At 55.9% G+C, this 18,285-nt stretch overlaps 2 protein-coding genes across 2 annotated transcripts in view; one reads left to right on the top strand and one right to left on the bottom strand.

The window, feature by feature from the left end:
* MRC2 (mannose receptor C type 2) overlaps window positions 1–4,705 on the top strand; it is a 43,709-nt gene extending 39,004 nt beyond the window's left edge. Inside the window, 8 exon segments of the mRNA XM_029075815.1 lie at window positions 380–488; window positions 1,569–1,807; window positions 2,079–2,247; window positions 2,462–2,611; window positions 2,734–2,853; window positions 2,973–3,152; window positions 4,107–4,133; window positions 4,300–4,705. Coding sequence (XP_028931648.1) covers window positions 380–488; window positions 1,569–1,807; window positions 2,079–2,247; window positions 2,462–2,611; window positions 2,734–2,853; window positions 2,973–3,152; window positions 4,107–4,133; window positions 4,300–4,520 — 1,215 coding nt within the window. The 3' untranslated portion in view covers window positions 4,521–4,705.
* Window positions 4,706–7,755: 3,050 nt separating this feature from the next.
* The window catches only part of MARCHF10 (membrane associated ring-CH-type finger 10), a 78,299-nt gene continuing 67,769 nt past the window's right edge, over window positions 7,756–18,285 (bottom strand). The window contains exons 11-13 of the mRNA XM_029076161.2: window positions 14,777–14,890; window positions 12,782–12,824; window positions 7,756–7,939 (exon numbers count right to left, since the gene is read on the bottom strand). Of these exons, the coding sequence (XP_028931994.1) occupies window positions 7,878–7,939; window positions 12,782–12,824; window positions 14,777–14,890 (219 nt within the window). The 3' untranslated portion in view covers window positions 7,756–7,877. The remainder of the gene's footprint in view (window positions 7,940–12,781; window positions 12,825–14,776; window positions 14,891–18,285) is intronic.

The following is an 18,285-nucleotide window of genomic DNA, read 5'->3' as shown; positions in this document are numbered from 1 at the left end:
AGTTGGCCTTTCCCCATCCCTCCTCCACCCCTCCCAGCCTCTCTGCCCTGTGGGCCCTGTCCCCCACCCTCCTAGGCCCTTTGCCCTGTGGCCCCCACCAGGTCCCCTTCAGTATTCTCCACACCCCCATCCCAGGCCGGTCAACGGAGGGCCCAGAGGCTGGGGGCTGGGGGTGACGAATGACCGGCTGGAGGTCCCACAGAGCCCTGCTGCCCATGGAGAGGGTGCCCACCTCTTTCTCCCCTCTCTCCCTTCCTGCCCGCCCCCTTCTCCATTCTCTCCTCCTCCTCTCTCACTCCCACTCTTTCGTCCCCTCCCTTCCAGCCCCTGCAACCCCCACTCATCTCCCGCCCTGCCTTGCCCCTCCCTCCCCTCCCAGACAAGCTGCGTCCTGCTGCGGCACGGCTCCCCGCTCCAGTTCACCGGCCGCTGGGAAGACCGTGGCTGCCAAGACGAGAAGCACGGCTTCATCTGCCAGAAGGCCACAGGTTAGGCTGGGGGCAGGCCGGCGGGGCCGGGGCCAAGGCTGGGGCTCGGGGTGGGGCCTGCTGACCTGAGCCGCAGGGCTGGTGTTGGGGGCGGACAGGCGTGGCGTAGCGAATAGAGCACGGGCCTGGAAGTCAGAAGGTCATGGGTTCCAATTCCAGCTCCACCACTTGACTGCTGTGTGACCTCGGTCAAGTCACTACACTTCTCTGGGACTAGTTCCTTCATCTGTAAAATGGGGATTAAGACTGTGAGCCCTACTACTTCTACAAAGACTGTGAGCCCTACACGGGACAGGGATTGTGTCCAACCCAATTTGCTCGTATCCGTCCCAGCGCTTAGTACAATGCCTGGCACAGAGTAAGCCCTTTAATATCATAATTATTATTATTGTGGCTAGAGGGCAGAACTGGGCAGGGCTAGTGAAGAAGGGTAGAATGGGACTGGTGGCAGGGGCATGGCCTGAGTGGAGCTGGGAAAGGGCTCTGACAGACGTGCAGGGTGGGGCGAGGGGCAGGGTCTGCGGGGTCTGAAGAAGGCGGGCCGGGAGGGGATGGTGGAGCTGGGGCTGGGGCTAGGCCATGGCTGACAGGGGAGGAGAGGGGAGGTTGGGGCCGGGGGGGACTGGGGCTGAGACGGGCAGGTCTCGATGGGGGGACCCCGGCATCCCTGAGCACTTCCGTCTCTATCGGCTGCGGCGGAGCACGTGACCCTTCCCACGGCTCATCCGTATGTCCGCCCTGCTCCTGCTGCTCCGTGGGGAGTCGTCGGTTCCTGCCCCCCAAAGTCCCCTGCTAGGCTGCTAACCCCTCGAGGGCAGGGATCGGGTCTCCAACACCCTGGCCTGCCTCTAGATGCCAGGCCGGGACTGTGCCTGTTGCCGGGACCGAGAGAGGGTGGGGCAGGAGGAGGGGCAGGAGACACGCGGCACCGAGCGAGGATGGTACCGGCGACCAGCTCGGATCCCGGTCAGCCAGCGCCACGCCCCCACCTCCTCTGTCCCCAAGTAGATGCCCAGGCAGGGGGCAGATCGCAACAGGCCCCCGTCACCTTCCTGAGCTCCCACCCCGCCCTCCCTGCAGACCCCATGCTGAGCCCCTCCTCGGCAGTCCGGCCCCCGGTGTCTGGCAAAGAGCTCCCCTACCTCAATGGCACCTTCCGGCTGCTGCAGAAGCCTCTGCGCTGGCACGACGCCCTCCTGCTCTGTGAGACCCTCAACAGCAGCCTGGCCCGGGTGCCCGAGCCCTTCACCCAAGCCTTCTTGACCCTGGCGGCCCACCACTTCCACCACCCGCTCTGGATCGGGCTGGCCGACGAGGAGGTGGGTGAGCCTGGCCCCTGGCAGTGTTCCGGCCCCCTCTCTGCCCAGCATTCCTGGGTCCTCCCCCAGGCCTCTCCGTTCATCTTCCTCCTTGACCTCGTCCTCCTCTTGCCTCATGCCCTGGGTCTCTGCCCTCTCGACCATCCCCCCACCTCTGACCTCCTCGCCTCGTTCCCCAGATCGACCTCCCCCCGCCATTTCGGTCCCCCTCCCACTGTGGGACGGCCAGCCCATGTTGACCTCTCCTCCCCCCTACCCGCCCCATGCCCAGGGGTCCCGGCGCTACACGTGGGTGTCGGAGGAGCCCCTGAGCTACACCAACTGGCAGGACGGGGAGCCCCAGCAGCCGGCGGGCTGCGCCTACCTGGATGTGGACGGAACCTGGCACACTACCAGCTGCGATACGCGCCTTCAGGGGGCAGTATGCGGGGTCACCCCAGGTCCGTACTAGGGCCGTCCGTCCGTCTGGTTGGCCATTTAACCTCCTCGGCCCGTGCAGGTCCCGGGGAAAGGGCTGTGGGAGTGAGGGCTGGTGTTAGGGACTGTGGTGGATGGGGGTGGGGTCTTCCCGTGGAGGGATGTGCAGAAAAAAACCCGGGTGCTACTGGTTCTCCTTCCCTCACCCAAATCCTTGCGCTTTTGCTCCCCGGGCAGGGCCTCCCCCTCCCCGCAGACTCCACTTTGGCGGGAGCTGCCCCCGGACCCTGGCTGACTCGGCCTGGATCCCTTTCCGGGAGCACTGCTACTCCTTCCACACGGAGCTGGTGCTGGGGCCTCAGGAGGCACGGCAGTACTGCCAGAGAGGTGCGGAGGGGGTCGGGGAGGGGGTGGGGGAACCCGCGGGAGGAAGGCCCGGGGCGGGGTTGGGGGTGTCCTCCGTCCGTCTGCCAGCCTCCCTTGACGGCCTCCCGTGCGTGCCTCCTCAGCCGGCGGCACGGTCCTGTCCATCCTGGACGAGGCGGAGAACGCGTTCGTCTGGGAGCATCTGCAGAGCTCCGAGGGCCAGAGCCTCGGGGTTTGGCTGGGCATGACCTTCAACCCCAAAGGTGGGGGCTGCGGGGAGGGGCAGGGTGGGGTGGCAGGGTGGCAGGGAGAGGAGGGGCTTCACTTTCCAAAGTCCCCGCATCCCCCCACCCCCTCAGACCTGGCCCTTCCCTTCTCTCAGGAGGCACACTGGTCTGGTCAGACAACGCAGCCGTCAACTACTCCAACTGGGGCCCCCCGGCATTGGGGATCACCATGCTGAGCCACAACAGCTGCTATTGGATCCAGAGCAGCAGCGGGCTATGGTGGCCGGGCACCTGTGTCAACATCACCATGGGCGTCGTGTGCAAGCTGCCCCGCGGTGAGACCTCCCCCCGCCGGGCTCTCCCTGCCGGCCTCACCCCACCCTCTCCAGACACACTGGATTCTCCCAGAGGGATGGAGCGGGGGGATTTGCCCTCAATCCCAAGAACGGGAAGCAGATTGGGGCGAGGAGGCTGGATGGGCAGCGGGTTAAAGCCCCAGCCTCCAAAGTCTTCCCTGACACACCTAAATCCTCTGCCCCGGGCTCTCTTTTCTCGGACCCTCTTCCCCCATGACCTCTTCCCCACAGGCCCTCTCCCCCATGACCTCTCCCCTGTGCCTTCTCTCCTGTGACCTTTCCCCATCCCAATCAATCGATCTATCAGTTGTACTTATTGAACACTTAGTTTGTGCAGAGCACTGTAATAATAATAACTATTAGGCATACTATGTGTCAAACACTGATCTAAACACTGGGGTGGATACAAGATAATCAGGTAGACACAGTCCCTGACCCACGTGGGGTTTGCACCCTAAGTAGGAGGAAGAGCAGATATTGAATCCCCATTTGACAGTTGAGAAAACTGAGGCATAGAAGGTAAGTGATTGGCCCAAGTTCACACAGTAGGCAAGTGGTGGCGACAGGATTGGAACCCAGGTTCTCAGACTCCCCTCCCCGGGCTCTTTCCACTAGGCTATGCTGCTTCCTTGGGAGCGCTTGGGAGAGAACAATACGATAGAGTTAGTATACACTTTTCCTGTCCACAAGGATTTTTGCAGACCAGAGGGGGAGACAGACCTTAGAGTTTATTATAGATGGTTATTTACGTAAGTGCTTTTCCTTCACGACATCTCCCTTCATGACCTCTTCCCCTCAAGACCTCCCCGCCATGATCCTCTCCCCTTGACCTCTCTCCTCAAAACTCCTCCGCCTTGATCTCTCCCCTCATGATGCCTCCACCTTGACCTCTCTTCTCATGCCCTCTCCTGTTTTCTTTGCGGACCCTGGCAGTGGAAGAAAACGGCTTCTCCCCCTCAGGTGAGCTGGTCCAGGTCCCCTCACTAGCCCTAGAGACTGGGGTGAGGGGGCACTGGGGAAGGGGAGGGAGTGGGAGAATGAGGGGAAAAGGGAGGGCTGGAGGGGCCGTCAGGTGTGGGCCTGGGAGCTAGGCGCCCCTCTCCCCCTCCCCGTCTCCCCCCAGCAGCGTTGCCGGAGAGTCCGACGGCCCTGGTGGTGGTGGTGCTGGCAGCCGTGGCACTGCTGGCCCTGCTGGTCGTGGCCTTGATCCTGTACCGACGGCACCGGGGGGCAGAGCGCGGGGCGTTCGAGAGTGCCCGCTACAGCCGCGGCGCCTCTGCCCCCGGCGAGGCCGCCGAGAAGAACATCCTGGTGGCTGACATGGAGCTGAACGAGCAGCAGGACTAGAGCCCGGGGTCGGCAGGGGCGCAGGGGCAGGACCGGGGCGTGGGGTGGAGCAGGGCAGGGGCAGACCGGGGAATAGGCTGGAGCCAGGCAGGGGCAGATGGGAGCATGGGACGGGGCCGGGCAGGGGTAGGACCGGTGCATGGATCATCGGGCCCAGGCGGGGACAGGGGCTGGGGCGGGTGTGAGCTTGGGCCGGGGTGGGGCCGGGGCGGGACCCGGACAGGGGCTGGGGCAGGGCAGGGACTGAAAGAATGGAGAGGGGGAGAGGCTGGGTGGGACCAGGAAGCCAGGTAGCAGAGAGGCCGGGCCTAATGGAAGAAAGTCAAGTAGCAAAGTCCAGTGGATTCCTGGGCCTCGTCCCAACCGAGAGAGCTTAAGGTGTTGCGGGGGGAGTGGGGCACTGTCTCCCCTGTGCCCCCCACCCCCCGACACCAGGGGTACTGTGGATTTTCCTGAGAGGAGCCTTGAGGTGTTTCTCACCTGGTCTGGGGTCAGGTGACTCCCTCCTCCCCTTAACACCTCCCTGACTGTGATCTGCTGCCAGGAGCCCTTCCTGCCTTCCTCCTCCCTCACTGCCTTGTCCCACCCTGCTCCCTGCCCCCATCCTGCCCGGGCCCCCTCAGCCCCCACCCCACCTTGGGCCCCCCCTGCTCTGCCCCTGGACAGCTTCCCGGTGCCCTGCCCTCCAGCCCACCGACCTCTGCGGCCTCTCCCTCCTGGAGGGGACCCTTAACCCTGCTGCTTCCACTCCCATGTCCCCCCAGCCCACGTCTGTAGTTCCTCCAAGGAGGTTTCAGGTCGTGACGTCTGTGGGGCGGGATCTCCATAACTGGGTGGGGACTGAGGGAGGAAAGATCCCACCTTGGCACGTCAGTGCAGCAGCTGTCGGGGGCAGCCCCTCAGGGGCTGGGGAGGGGAACACGGCTCCGACTGGGCAGTGGCAAGGGGCCGAGGGTCCACTGTGGTCAGCGCAAGCCCCTGGAACTGCCTTGAGCCTGGGCAGATCGTCCTGAGGAAGAGAAACACCTTTCCCAAGTGGGCCAAGCGTGAGGGCCGGGAGTCTTGGAAGGCCAGGAAAGGTTGGACCTAGTGGGGTGGGGGTCTGTGCACAGAAGTGGAGGATGGGGGTGGGTGTGAGGAGGCAGTTTCCTTCCCCTCCACTTCCCTAATCCCCATCCATCCTCCACTCCCCCTGGCCCTAGACCTCCACAGGCCCAGTACAGTGTGAGGCACAGGCCACAGGGCAGGGCAGTGAGGACTCCCTCCGTCCTCCGTTCCTTTCCATGCATCTCTGAAAGTGATGAACCCCAGGAAGTCTCCCTCTGGGCTGGGTCGTCCCCGGATTCCTGGAACGCCCCCCCCCTCCCCCGCCCCGGGCCCCCCAGACGCAGGACAATGTGAATATGGACTCAAGGACACAGTCACTTTTCGTAGTTTTTCACTTTTTTAAACGTGCCAATATTTGTTTAAAAAAATACCTTTAAGAGGCTTAAAAAAAAAATAAAATTTGTTTCCCTCTCAGTGTCTGCCAGCCTGCAGTCCGGGGTGGGGAGTGGTGAAGGGGAAGACCGTAGTCTGGTAGTGCCCGGCCCAGATGGGGCTTGCTGCTGCTGCTGCTGGAAACCAGGATTGGCCCCCATCTTCCCAGCCTTGCCTCCCTTCCGCTGAATCCTGAGCGAGGGCTGGGGGCAAGAGGGAACCAGAGCAGGTGGGGTTGGAGGGAGAATGGGAGCCAGTTTGATTTGGGCTCAGTACTTCTTCAGTTGCTCCTGGGATTCGGTCAGGCCGGGGAATTCCACAATGGGAGAAAGATCCGCCTTCGGGCCCCCAAGGGAGGAAGGAGAGGATTCTTGACACCCCCGGGGCCTGCCACAGCAGAGGGGGTGGTGTGAATCCTGGGGATGGGGGTAAGGTCCTGGGGGGCAAGGGGACCAAAGGGAGGGGGCAGAGGGTGGGGCAACCCCAGTCCCAGAAGGAGGGGATGCTAATTATTTTCTAGAGTCAGGGTTTTTCTCTGGAAATCCCAGGGTGGGGCAGGGTGGAGAGTCCCCAGACACCCTTGGAAGGAAGAATGGAACCAGGAGGCCAGTTTCTGTCCAGAACCAGCACCGACCAGATGGGTTGAAGCTTGTCCCCGGAGCTGGAAAAGCAACGTGGCTTGGTGGAAAGTGGTGGCTTGGGAGGCAGGGGATGTGGGTTCTAATCCTGACTCTGCCACTTGTCTGCTGTGTGACCTTGGGCAAGCCACTTAACTTCTCTGCACCTCAGTTATCTCATCTGTAAAATGGGGATTAAGACTGTGAGCCCCACGTGGGATAATCTGATTACCTTGTACCTACCCCAGTGCTTAGAACAGCGCTTGGCATATAGTAAGTGCTTAACAAATACCATTATTATTATTATTATTATATCAGCAGATGAGCAGCCAATCTGAATGGCAGACAAGGTCTCCGGAGGCCTAACGCCACTAACCCTGAACCCATCCCTTGATCGGGCCCATCTGGGTACCTGCAAGGACCCCCTACCCTACCCTACCCTACCCTACAGATTTCTGTCCCCCATCCTTTCCACATCCAGCTTTGAGAGGTTTGACCCAACTTTCCAGCAAGAGCAGGCAGGGCTCCTCCCCAGGCTCCTGGACTGGACTGGGTCCAGGGCCCCGGGCTCCATCTGAGGCCCCGGGCTCCACCTGAAGCTCCAGGCCTGCAGACGGGCCAACCGGCACCTGCTAGGGGTCAGCTGCTCAAACCCTAGGGGTGTGTGGGGACAAGATGGAAGGGCCTGAGTGACTGTTTCTGAGGAGACTGAAAACAGATGGTTGAGAAGCTTGTGAAGTCTGTGTCGTGGTCCAAGTGCCATGAAGGGTGGCAAGGGGGCCTGAACGGACCCCTGAAGGAGAGAGGCAGTACCCAGGAGAGGACTCTGGAGGGGACTCCCGGGCCCTGCCCGGTGATGGCTTCCCTGCCCCCTGCCCTCTGTGCAAGGGAGGAGTTCTGCAACCCCGGGTACTAGATTCCAACTTGAAGGTGGCGGTGAAGCGGCTCTGAACCCTAGGGGTTGGAGCCACCTCTGAACTAGTTGGGTGGGGGGGTGGGGATTCAGAAGCTCCCAATCCCTCGGGGTTTCCCTTCCTCCCTCCCTCCTGATACAACCCTGCTCCAAGGCATTCTCCAGTCAGTCTCAGACCCTGAGAGGACCCCGGAAAGAGAGCTGTGCAACAGTAAAACACAAGCTAGATACTCATGGATTTCTGTTTCAATAAAAAGGAGAGAAGAAGGCACAGGGAGGGTACAGGGAAGCGCAGGAAGGGGACTGGGGCAAGGTCTTGCTGCTGATTTGCTTGTTCCATACCCCTCGTTAGACGATCCGGCTTTGGCTGGGGTAGATGCTGTTTTCCTCACTGTCTCCCGAGTCAGAATCTGGAAAGCAAAAACACTCCTCTCAGTCTCATCCTCATGATTGTCCTCCTTCGCTCATTATTACTTTCTTTGGCCATTATGTATAGTCAGGTGAAGAGGCAACTTCATCAATATATATCTGTGGTCAGTCGGAAAAGTGACTATACATGGGTACGATTTTTAGGTATGTCATTGAAAAGAAGCAATTTTAAAAATAAGAACATTAAAGAAGGCCACGAAGTATTTTGGTTTGTATACTTTGTGCTAATTTTGATTAATCACAACGACCATTTCCCAGAGTTCTGTGTTAGTGAAATTTATTTCCTTTTAAGCATTTGGTATTCACTCTCCCCTCAGCTCCACCAAATTTACATGAATTTTTGTAATTTATTCATATTAACATCTATATCCCACTTTAGACTGTAAACTCCTTGTGGGCAGGGTACATGTTTCCCCAGTGTATTGTATTATATTCTCCCAAGAGCTTAATATGGTATTGGGTACACAGTAAATGCTCAATATATACTGTTGACTGAATGATTGATAATAATGATATAAGAATAATAATTGTGCCATTTTAAAGTGCTTACTATATGTGAAGAGAGTACTCGAGGTAGACACAGGATAATCAGATGACAGTCCCTGTCCCACATGGTGCTCCCAGTCCAAGTAGCAGGGGAAACAGGTATGGAATCCCCATTTTACACATAAGGAAGCTGAGGGTCAGAGAAATGAATCACCCAAGGTCACACAGCAGGGCAAGTAGCAGAGCTGGGATTATTCATTCAATTGTATTTATTGAGTGCTTATTGTGTGCAGAGTACTGTACTAAGCACTTGGAGAGTACAATTCGGCAACAGATTAGAACCCAGGTCCTCAGACTTCCAAGCCAATGCTGTTTCCCCTGGGCCAAGGCATCTGGATGGCATCTGGGAATGTCTCTGAGAGAGAATCTCTTGCTCCCTTGTACCTCGTGCCCGTGAACATTCAACCAGGGACTTTTTCTGGCCCCTTGACTGGGGTAGATACAAGGTTAGGAGATCGAACCCTGGCCCTGTCACATGGGGCTCATGATTGATCCTATTTTACAGTTGAGGAGGCTGGCCCAGAGAGGTTAAGTGGCTCGTCCAAGGTCACACAGCAGGCCAGTGATGGAGCCGGGAATTGAGGCCGCATCTCCGGACTCCCAGCCCTGGACTCTTCCCGTCAGGCCCTCCCCATCAAACATCTCGTTTCCCGGGGTTGGAACTGGGAGCTCATGCTTGGACGCAGCAGCACATCCCAGTCTCCTGGCCACAGTGCCTCCATTTGGGTCCCAGGGGGCCCACGGCTCCTCGCTCCAAACTCTCTGCCCGGGGCCTCCTTCTCTGTTCTGCCCGCCTGGCGACGGGGATGGTTGTGCCCCGGGCGGGACCACCCTGGGGATTCTGCCGAAGGCAGAGAGAGGGGAGAGCTGCGGCTACCTGGTGCCACCGGGCTGATTAGCTGGTGAGTTGCCCAGGGGCCTGGGGAGTGTGATTGCCATGGAAACCCTCAGCCAGGCTCAGGGCTGAGCTCTTTCAGCCCAAGTCCTCCGGAGCTGGGTGGGCTGGAGATCTGTGGCGACTGTGCCTTTTGATCCGGAAGTCTTTGGCTGCTTTCCTGATGCTTGGGGTTAGGGATCCGGTGCCCGCCGAGGTTCAGGAGGCCCTGACTTTGCCAGGCATCAGGAGGCTGAAATCCAGATCTGCCAGAGGATTCCTCGGGAGAATCAGGTGCAATGAACCCGACCTGACGCTAGGTGCCACTGTGGCTCCACCCTGGGGCTCGGGCCCCACTGCTGCCGAAGTAGCCATTCCAAGCGCTTAGCACAGAGTGAGCGCTCAATAAATACGATTGAATGAATAGATGGGACCTTGGAAGTCACTCAATCGTATTTCTTGAGCTGAGGACTGTCCTAAGCACCGGGACAGTACAATATAACAACAGAGCAGACACTTTCCCTGCCCACAGCGAGTTTACAGTCTGGGTGGGGGAGGGACACAGACATTAATATAAATAAAATTACAGATAGGGACATAAGAGTTGTGGGGCCGGGGGGAAGAATAAAGGGAGCAGGTCAAGGCGATGCAGGAGAGAGTGAGGGAGGAGGGAAGGCCTCTCGGAGGAGATGTGCCTTCAATAAGGCTTTGAAAGTGAAGAGAGGAATTGCCTGTCGGTTATGAAGAGGGTGGACGTTCCAGACCAAAGGCAGGACGTGGGTGAGGGGTCTGCGGTGAGATTGATGAGAGCGAGGTATAACGAGTGGGTTGGCGTTAGAGGAGTGAAGTGAACAGGCTGGGTTGTAGTAGGAGAGTAGTTAGGTGAGTTAGAAGGGGACAAGGTGATCCAGTGCTTTTTATGAAGCAGCACGGGGTAGTGGGTAGTGCACCGGCCTGGGATTTCAGATGGGTCCTAATTCCGGCTCTGCCACTTGTCTGCTGTGTGACCTTTGGTGAGTCACTTCACTTCTCTGTGCCTGTGACCTTATCTGTAAAATGGGAATTGAGACTGTGAGCCCCAAATGGGACAGGGACTGTGTCCAACCCGATTTGCTTGTATCCACCCAGCGCTTAGGACGGTGCCTGGCACATAGCGCTCAACAAATACCATAATAATAATAATTATTAATAAAGTGGTAGTGTGCACTGGGAGCAGCCCAGCCAAACTTCTGGCCTCAATTTCTATCCCACATCTGTCAGTCAGGTGCCAGGCTGGTTCTCAGCTGGGCCAGGGCATGCTGGTTTCATTGGCGGGGGAAGAGTGGGTGAGTTTTGGGGTGTCACAGAATTGACATGACACCTCGCAAAGAGAGGCCCATTCAGACACTATCGTTAGCAAATCCATCAGAGGAGAAGGCCTCTATAGATTTCTTTAAGCTGATGCATGTGGGCCACCAGGGAGCTGTCTACCTACCTTCAGTCCTGGTTCGCTCCCTAAGCTTGGCTTTATTTTCACCAAGAGACTCTGTCTCAGTTTTGCATTTTCCCAATGAGGAATGAAGCCAGGACTTGGGGGTGGGGGAGCCCAGGGTTCAAGGTGATTTCTCCCTAGATCAGTTCTCTGTCTCAGTTCTGTGTCAGTCGGGCGGCTCGCTTCCTTCACAGATCTCCTAGAGATGACCTCTCCTCCACTTGGCCCGGAGGAGAGTTCCGGGATAGAGGCCAGGGGGGTCTCAGCACCTCAGTTGGGTGGAGGATGGGACTAGGGGGAGGGAACCGGTTCAAACATTTCTCTGGAACCGTTGGGCCTCCCGTGTCTGAGTCCAAGCGAGCCGGATCCTTGTCTCCGACCGCAGGAGAGGAGGGGCGCCGATGATCTCAACTGCACAAGCGCTTCCAAATTCCCTTCGGGCTAATGACTTTCTGCCTTTCAAGCCAGGTCCAGGAAAACTGACCCGACCGCTTTCTGGATGGATGTTTCTCTTCTGCATGATGCAGAGTACAGAGCAGTCAGCACCTGGTTTTCCCTGCTGACCCTTCGAGCTTTGGAGAATGGATGGATCAGAAAACGTCGGCCTCCTAACGGAACCCAGCCAAGCGAGAGCTGGGAAGTGAAGCGTTTAACCGGTGGGGAGCCAGCCAGTGGAACCAGTGGGGCCAGTCGGGAAATGCTCCCAGAGCACCTTGATGCAGGGAGAGGGAAGGACACCCCAAACTCCCAGAGCCCCTTGATGCAAGGAGAGGGAAGGGCACGCTAAACTCTCCCAGAGCCCCTTGGTGTAGGGGTGAGATGAGGACGACCCAAACACATCCAGCCTCTCAATAGAAGGAGAGATGAGGACACCCTTAACTCTCCCTGTGTCTCAATGCAGGGAGAGGGTGTGGACACCCTAAATGCTCCCAGATGCCCTCGGTGTGGTGAGAGGTCAGGACACCTCCCACACAGAAGACACCCTGTCTGTTGCCCCACTGGGGAGAAGAGAAAAACTCTCCCCCTTGGCTTCTGCCCTAAATGATCTTCTCCCCTTTTGACTGCTTTCTTCCCTGTGTTCAGTGCCCTGGGGCAGGGTGGGTCTTCCCAGAGATTTGGGGTTCACTGCGGCCTGAGTGCCCCCAGGTCTGGCCTCAGGGGTGGCAATTAGGGTTGGGAGTGCGGTTTTGTTTGCAGCTGCAGAGGGCCCCAAGACACTAAGATAGTTCGCTCTGCTGCCCGGATCATTTTTCTCACAAACCGTTCAGTCCACGTCTCCCGACTCCTCACAAATCTTTAGTAGTTGCCCATCCACCTTCACATCAAACAGAAACTCCTTACCACCGGCTTTAAAGCACTCAATCAGCTCTCTCTCTACTTCCTTAGCTCACTGATCTATTACAATCCAGCCCGCACACTTTGCTCCTCTGATGCCAACCTACTCCCTCTACCTCAGTCTCATCTATCTCACTACCAACCCCTTCCCTACCTCCTCTTTCTGGCCTGGAACGTCCTCCCCCTTCATTTACCATAGCACCACTCTCCCCTCCTTTAAAGTTTACAAAAATCACATTTTCTCTAAGAGGTATTTCCCACTAAGCCCTCATTTCCCCGAGTTCACCCTCCCTTCTGCGCCTCTTCTGTAACTGGGTCTGCACCCCTTAATCACTTGCTAATCACTCCACACCAGCCCCACAGCATGTATGTACATATCCTTTTACTCTGCCATTTCCCCCATCTGTAATTTATTTTCACGTCCGTCTCCCCCTCTTGATTGTAAGCTCCTTGTGGGCAGGGATCATGTCTATCACCTCTAATGTATTGAACTTTCCCAAGCGCTTAGTACAGTGCTCTGCAAACAGTAAGCACTCAATAAATACCATTGATTGATTAAGCAAATATCCCCAAAGGCAGTTCTGCCCCCGAACCTACTTTCATTTTCTTCCGGGCTAGATGGTGAGAAATGTCTTGGGAACTAAGAGAAAGGAGATGAAGATTAATTGCCATTGTGAATGATCACAGGGGTCCCCACAGAACAGACTGCTGCCTTAAACAGAGGGAGGAAATAGCAGCCCCGTTAACCCTTAACATACACTTAGGATTAGCCTAATGCCATAGAGGCACAAAAAGTCTCAACCCCAATCTATTTGGCTGCTAAAGGCTTACAAAGTTGGCAACGGAAAGTGGCTTGCTGCCTTCGGGCAGTTGATCTCAGCGTGGAAACAGATTTCGACAGCCTGAATGGCATTATTTGACTGGAAGGGAGAGGGGCTGGTTCATGGCTATTGCAGGACGACAGCACAGGGCAGACCTCCTGCCTGGCAGGAAGCCACAGGGCCCGCAGGGTTCTGGACCTGGGCCCTGTCATGAGTGGACTTTGTGGGGATCTTAAACTGGAATCAGGAAGGCACCTGCACCTTTGAGGGCCTGGGCTGTACTGATCAGTAAATGTCATTGATTGATTGATTGACCTCTGTCACCTGGCAATGAGGAGGGGAATTCCCAAAGAAGTGGGGTGAATCCCATCCCAAAGGCTTTCTCTGGATGCAGGAGGAGGGCAGTTACATTTAGTGCTGTGCCAGGCACCCAGGAAGCATTCAGTAAAATACCACAGATTGATGATAGTATGAACATCCCTACTCCCAAACATGTCAATGTTTCCCTTCTACTGAAGGAGAGGGAGGGCTGCCCCTAGGGCAGGTTTTTACTCCAGGAGAAGCTGTGTGATTGTCCAAGGTCTCCAGGACGGTGTTAAATGTCCTTCTGGAGATCCGAGCTGAACAATGCCAGGCCATTCTGAGGGGGCCAAGGGGGTGCCAGCCTCTGGGTGATTCCAGGCCAGGGTTCTGCCTCCGAAGCTTGGGGATGCCATGGGAAGGTGGTCCTCCATGGCCGTCCAGGTGGGCAGCCATGGGAGTAGCGGTGGACCTCGAGGGTCTGTTACTCCATAACACCCTCCACATTAGGCTTTCTGCCTCAACAGATCCCTAAGAACACTGTGGGAGGGTCAGAGCTCCAAGGCAGCAGCTCCCACATGAGGATCTCATGAGATCCTGTTTTCCTGCCAAGGGCATGGAGGAAACATGCCCCTGCTACGGGTAAGCTTCCCCTTTGGATGAGAGGACCCGGCTGGACATCTATTTTTTTTTAAATGGTATTGGTTAAGCACTTGCTCTGTGCCAGGCACTCTACTAAAGCGCTGGGGCAGATACAAGCTAATCAGATTGGACACAGTCCATGTCCCACATGGGGCTCATTATCTTAATCCCTATTTTACTGAGGCATGGAGAAGTCAAGTGACTTGCCCAAGGTCACATAGCAGACAAGGTCCTTCTATCCACTAAGCTATGCTGCTTCTTGTCAATCTGATATTCCATGCCCTGAGAGAAGGATGTCCGGGGCGAGGGGAAGGGTGGAGTGTAACTCAGACTGTCATCAGTGCCCTCATAAATATGGTCGGGGAGTGGGTAGCCATTCTACCGTGCTCTCCCACCCAACACAGGAGAGATTTCCCTCCTCCCCAGTTCCCGCTCGTTCCCCGAGTGCAGAGTGTTTGGCCCAAGGCCTTCCTGTGGGGAGGAGTAGGGGGACGCTGCCGGGGACCATTATGGGGCATGGCCTGCCGGGCTCTGCACCATCCCCTCAGCCCCCCAACTACAGTTACGGTCCCAAGCCTGGCTAGACACTGGGGATGCTCATCTTCTGGGGGCCAAGGACAATGACAGCTTGTGGGAAAAGAAGGCCTGGGCTGCCCTGAGCACCTACTGAGGGGAAGGCACTGGACCTGCTGCTGGGATGCACAACGTATGCACAAGGGATACGCCTCTTCCCCCCGCCCTGTCGCCTCCCTGTCTTCTTCCCTCTCCACTTCTTGTCCCCTTCCTTCCTCCCTCTCGTCCCCTCCCGCCCCATGCCCTCCCTCCTCACCCTCTCTCTCGCAGCTTGGCTGTAGTTCAGCCTCATCAGCTCCTCAAACCTCTGCTCATATAGGTGAAGCAGCAGGAACAGGTACAGGCCAGAATTCAACAGTTCATTTTGTACCTAAACAAGGAAGGGAAAAGTTCCTGAGTGACCGTGGGAGCAAGCGGGAGGCACTTGGAGATGAGCAGTGGCCGGCAGGCCAAACAGTGGTGGGAATGGGGCAAAGCAGTTGGACACCAGAGGTCAGGGGTCGGGGGTGAGGGTCTGGGCTGCAGCCGGCCAGTGCTCCTGTCACCTACTGCTGCCCCTGTCACTCTTACCACTGCTCCCCTGGTCACTATCACCACCTCTGCCAATGTCTTATGTCACCACTATTTCCACTTCCCCTGCCCATTGCCATCGCCTGGACAAGGAATCCAGGACCCAGTAGGGTCTGCCCATTTGGGCTGAACTCTTGGCCTCCATTTCCCCGGCGAGACTGGGTCCAGGCCCTTCCAGGCAGACGGCCACGATCTGGAAGCCGGTGGGAGCCTTCTCATGCCCTCAGGGACCGGTGACCGGTGGAAGGGAGACGGAAGGGAGCTCCTTGGCCAGTGAATTGTACTCTCCCAAGCACTAGGTAAAGTGCTCTGCTCCACATCAGGCTTCGGTACTGATGGATCGTCAGCCCATGTCTGATCTCTGGGGTCCAGAAGCTTGTTCAGCACCTTGCTATCCTTTGGAATCTTCTGGGAAAGGGGTCTGAGGGACCCCGAGGGAACCGAACAAAATGCCCCTCTCTCAGCTGGGCTTGTGCCAAGTCCTCATGGGGCTTGTTCTAGTGGCCATCTTGTCTGGGCCTCTTTTGTGGTACCAGGCATTGGGTGGTCTTTGGGTGCTCCCTCATGGAGATGAGGCTCTGTGGGTCACCACAACAGTGCACACCCCCCCCCCCCACCACCACACTGAGGGTGCAGGCGTTAGGCCTGGAGGTCTCAGATCCCATACAGCAACAGGTCCTGCTCCTACACTCCCAAGTGCTTATTACAGGACTTTGTACACAATAAGTACTCAATAAGTACGATTGTTTGATTGATCGGTTACCCTCCTAGCCGTCGCAGCCCCCTCCCTCTCCAGACGAGGCCTTCACGAGCTAAAGCTCGATGCTCAAGGACATTTTGGGGCAGGATGGCAAATCCATCAGCTAGAAAGCGGCTTGGTCGTCAGAGGGTTGTCAAAGCATTCGCGGGAATCATTTTCCTTTTATGACTCAATAAGGCCTAGAGGCATTCAGATGGGAAAACGGCCACTAATGTTTTCTGCAGATAATTGGAAAAAGTCGCTTCTAGCAGATTGTGCGTCTTCCGCAGGTCCGGGGGAGGGAGTCTGGCACATGAGTCCATAAATCTGAAACCTCTGTTTGTGAAGCGTGTGATTCTGTAAGCTGTGCAGGCCTGGAGAAAGGGATCCATTCAGCGGGGATGGGAAACGGTAATTCGGTTTTCCAAAGGCAAGAGAGGCGGCGTGGCCTAGGGGAAAGAGTGGGGGAGGGGGAGTTGGGAAGCCTGGGCTCAAGTCCTGGCTCCACCCTCCTGGCTCCACCCTTGACCTGCTGTGTGCTCCTGGGCAAGTCACTTATCTTCTCTTGGAGGCCTCAGGGTCCTCATCTGTAAAATGGGGAGAAGATGCCTGTTCTCACTCCCCGATAGACCGGAAACCCCAGGTGGGACAGGGATGTAAAGCAAAGCCCTCAGTATACAGGTTGGTGGCATAGCTAATCAAGTCAGCAACAATTTTGCGGTGAGTCACTCACAGACATGTTGGTATGTTCATCAATCAATCAATCAATCATGCTTATTCCTCAAGTAAGCCCTCATTTCCTCTTTTCTCATTCCCTTCTGAGTCACCCGTGTACTTGGGTTTGCTCCCTTTATTCACCCCTCCCTCAGCCTCACAGTACTTATATGCATATCCATATTACATTTATTTACATTAATGTCTGTCTCCCCCCCAGACTGTTGTAGACAATACACTGTAGTATTGTACTTTCCTGAACACTTAGTACGGTGCCCTGCACATAGTAAGCACTCAATAAAGTGACTGATTGATTGATTGTTTGATTAAGCACAAACTGGGTGCAGGGGACTGTACTCTCTAGATTGCAAGCTTGTTGTGGGCAGGGAACATGACTACTAACTTGGTTGTATTGTACTCTCCCTAGCGCTTAGAATAGTGTCTTGGGTAAGCGTTTAGTAAATACCACTGATTGATTGGTTAACTGGTTGTGCCAAGTGTTTGGGAGAGTACAACAGAGTACTCCCTTGAGGAGTTTACAATCCAATGGAGGAGATAGACGAAAATAAATTACAGATAGGAGGGAATAATGGAATATAGAGGCATACACATTCTTGCTATTCATCCATTCATTCAGTTCATTCAATCATATTTATTGAGCGCTTACTGGGTGCAGAGGACTGTACTAAGAGCTTGGAAGGGTACAATATAACAATAAACTGACGGATGCCCTGCCCACAGCGATCTTACAGTCTAGAGGGGGAGACAGACATTAATAGAAATAAAGAGGCTCTTGAGAGAGCACAACACAACAGAGTTGGTAGGCACATTCCCTCCCACAGTGAGCTTTCAGGCTAGAAGGAAGACAGACATTAATATGAATAAAAAAGTTAAGGTTATGTACCTAAGGGCTGTGGGGCTGAGGGTGTGAATATCAGGTGCCCAAAGATCCAAGGCTTTAGACGATGTATTGAGGAAAGGGAGTTGGGGGCAAGATGGCTTAATGGAGGAAGGCTTCGTGGAGGAGATGTGACTTTAATAAGACCCTGAAGGTGGGGAGAGTGGTGGTCTGGTGCATATGGAGGAGGAGGGAATACTAGGTCAGAGGGAGGACATGGACTAGGCATTGAGATAACCAAAATCGAGGCACAGTGAGCAATCAGGGGCTAGATGAGCAAAGTGTACAGGCTGGGTTGTAATAGGAGAGCAGCGAGATGAGGTAGGAGGGGATGAGCCGACTGAGCGCTTTAAAACTGATGGTAGGAGTTTCTGTTTGATATAGAGGTGGATGGGCAACCACTGGAGGTTCTTGAGGAGTGAGGAAACATGGACTTCATGGTTTTTTAGAAAAACGATCCAGGCAGCATAGTGAAGTATGGACTGGAATGGGGAGTGACAGAAGGCAGGGAGGTCAGCGAGGAGACTGATGCAGTAGTCAAGGTGGGATGGGATAAATGTTTAGATCAGCATAATAGCAGTTGGATGGAGAGGAAAGGACAGATTTTAGCGATGTTGTGAAAGTAGAACTGACAGGATTTAGAGACGGATTGAAAACGTGGGTCGATTGAGAGATGAGTTAAGGATGATGCCAAGATTATGGGCTTGTGAGACAAGGAGAATGGTGGTGCTGTCTACAGTGATGGCAAAGTCAGGAAGAGGACAGGGTTTGAGTGAGATGAGGAATTTTGTTTGTGGGGGAAGGAACACGACCAAGAATTGTTTGGGGACCTGGCCAGCAAGTT

Source organism: Ornithorhynchus anatinus, chromosome 11 (assembly GCF_004115215.2).
Source record: "Ornithorhynchus anatinus isolate Pmale09 chromosome 11, mOrnAna1.pri.v4, whole genome shotgun sequence".
NCBI lineage: Eukaryota > Metazoa > Chordata > Mammalia > Monotremata > Ornithorhynchidae > Ornithorhynchus > Ornithorhynchus anatinus.
The sequence above is the reverse complement of the archived record's forward strand: the minus strand, read 5'-3'. Positions and strand labels throughout refer to the sequence as shown.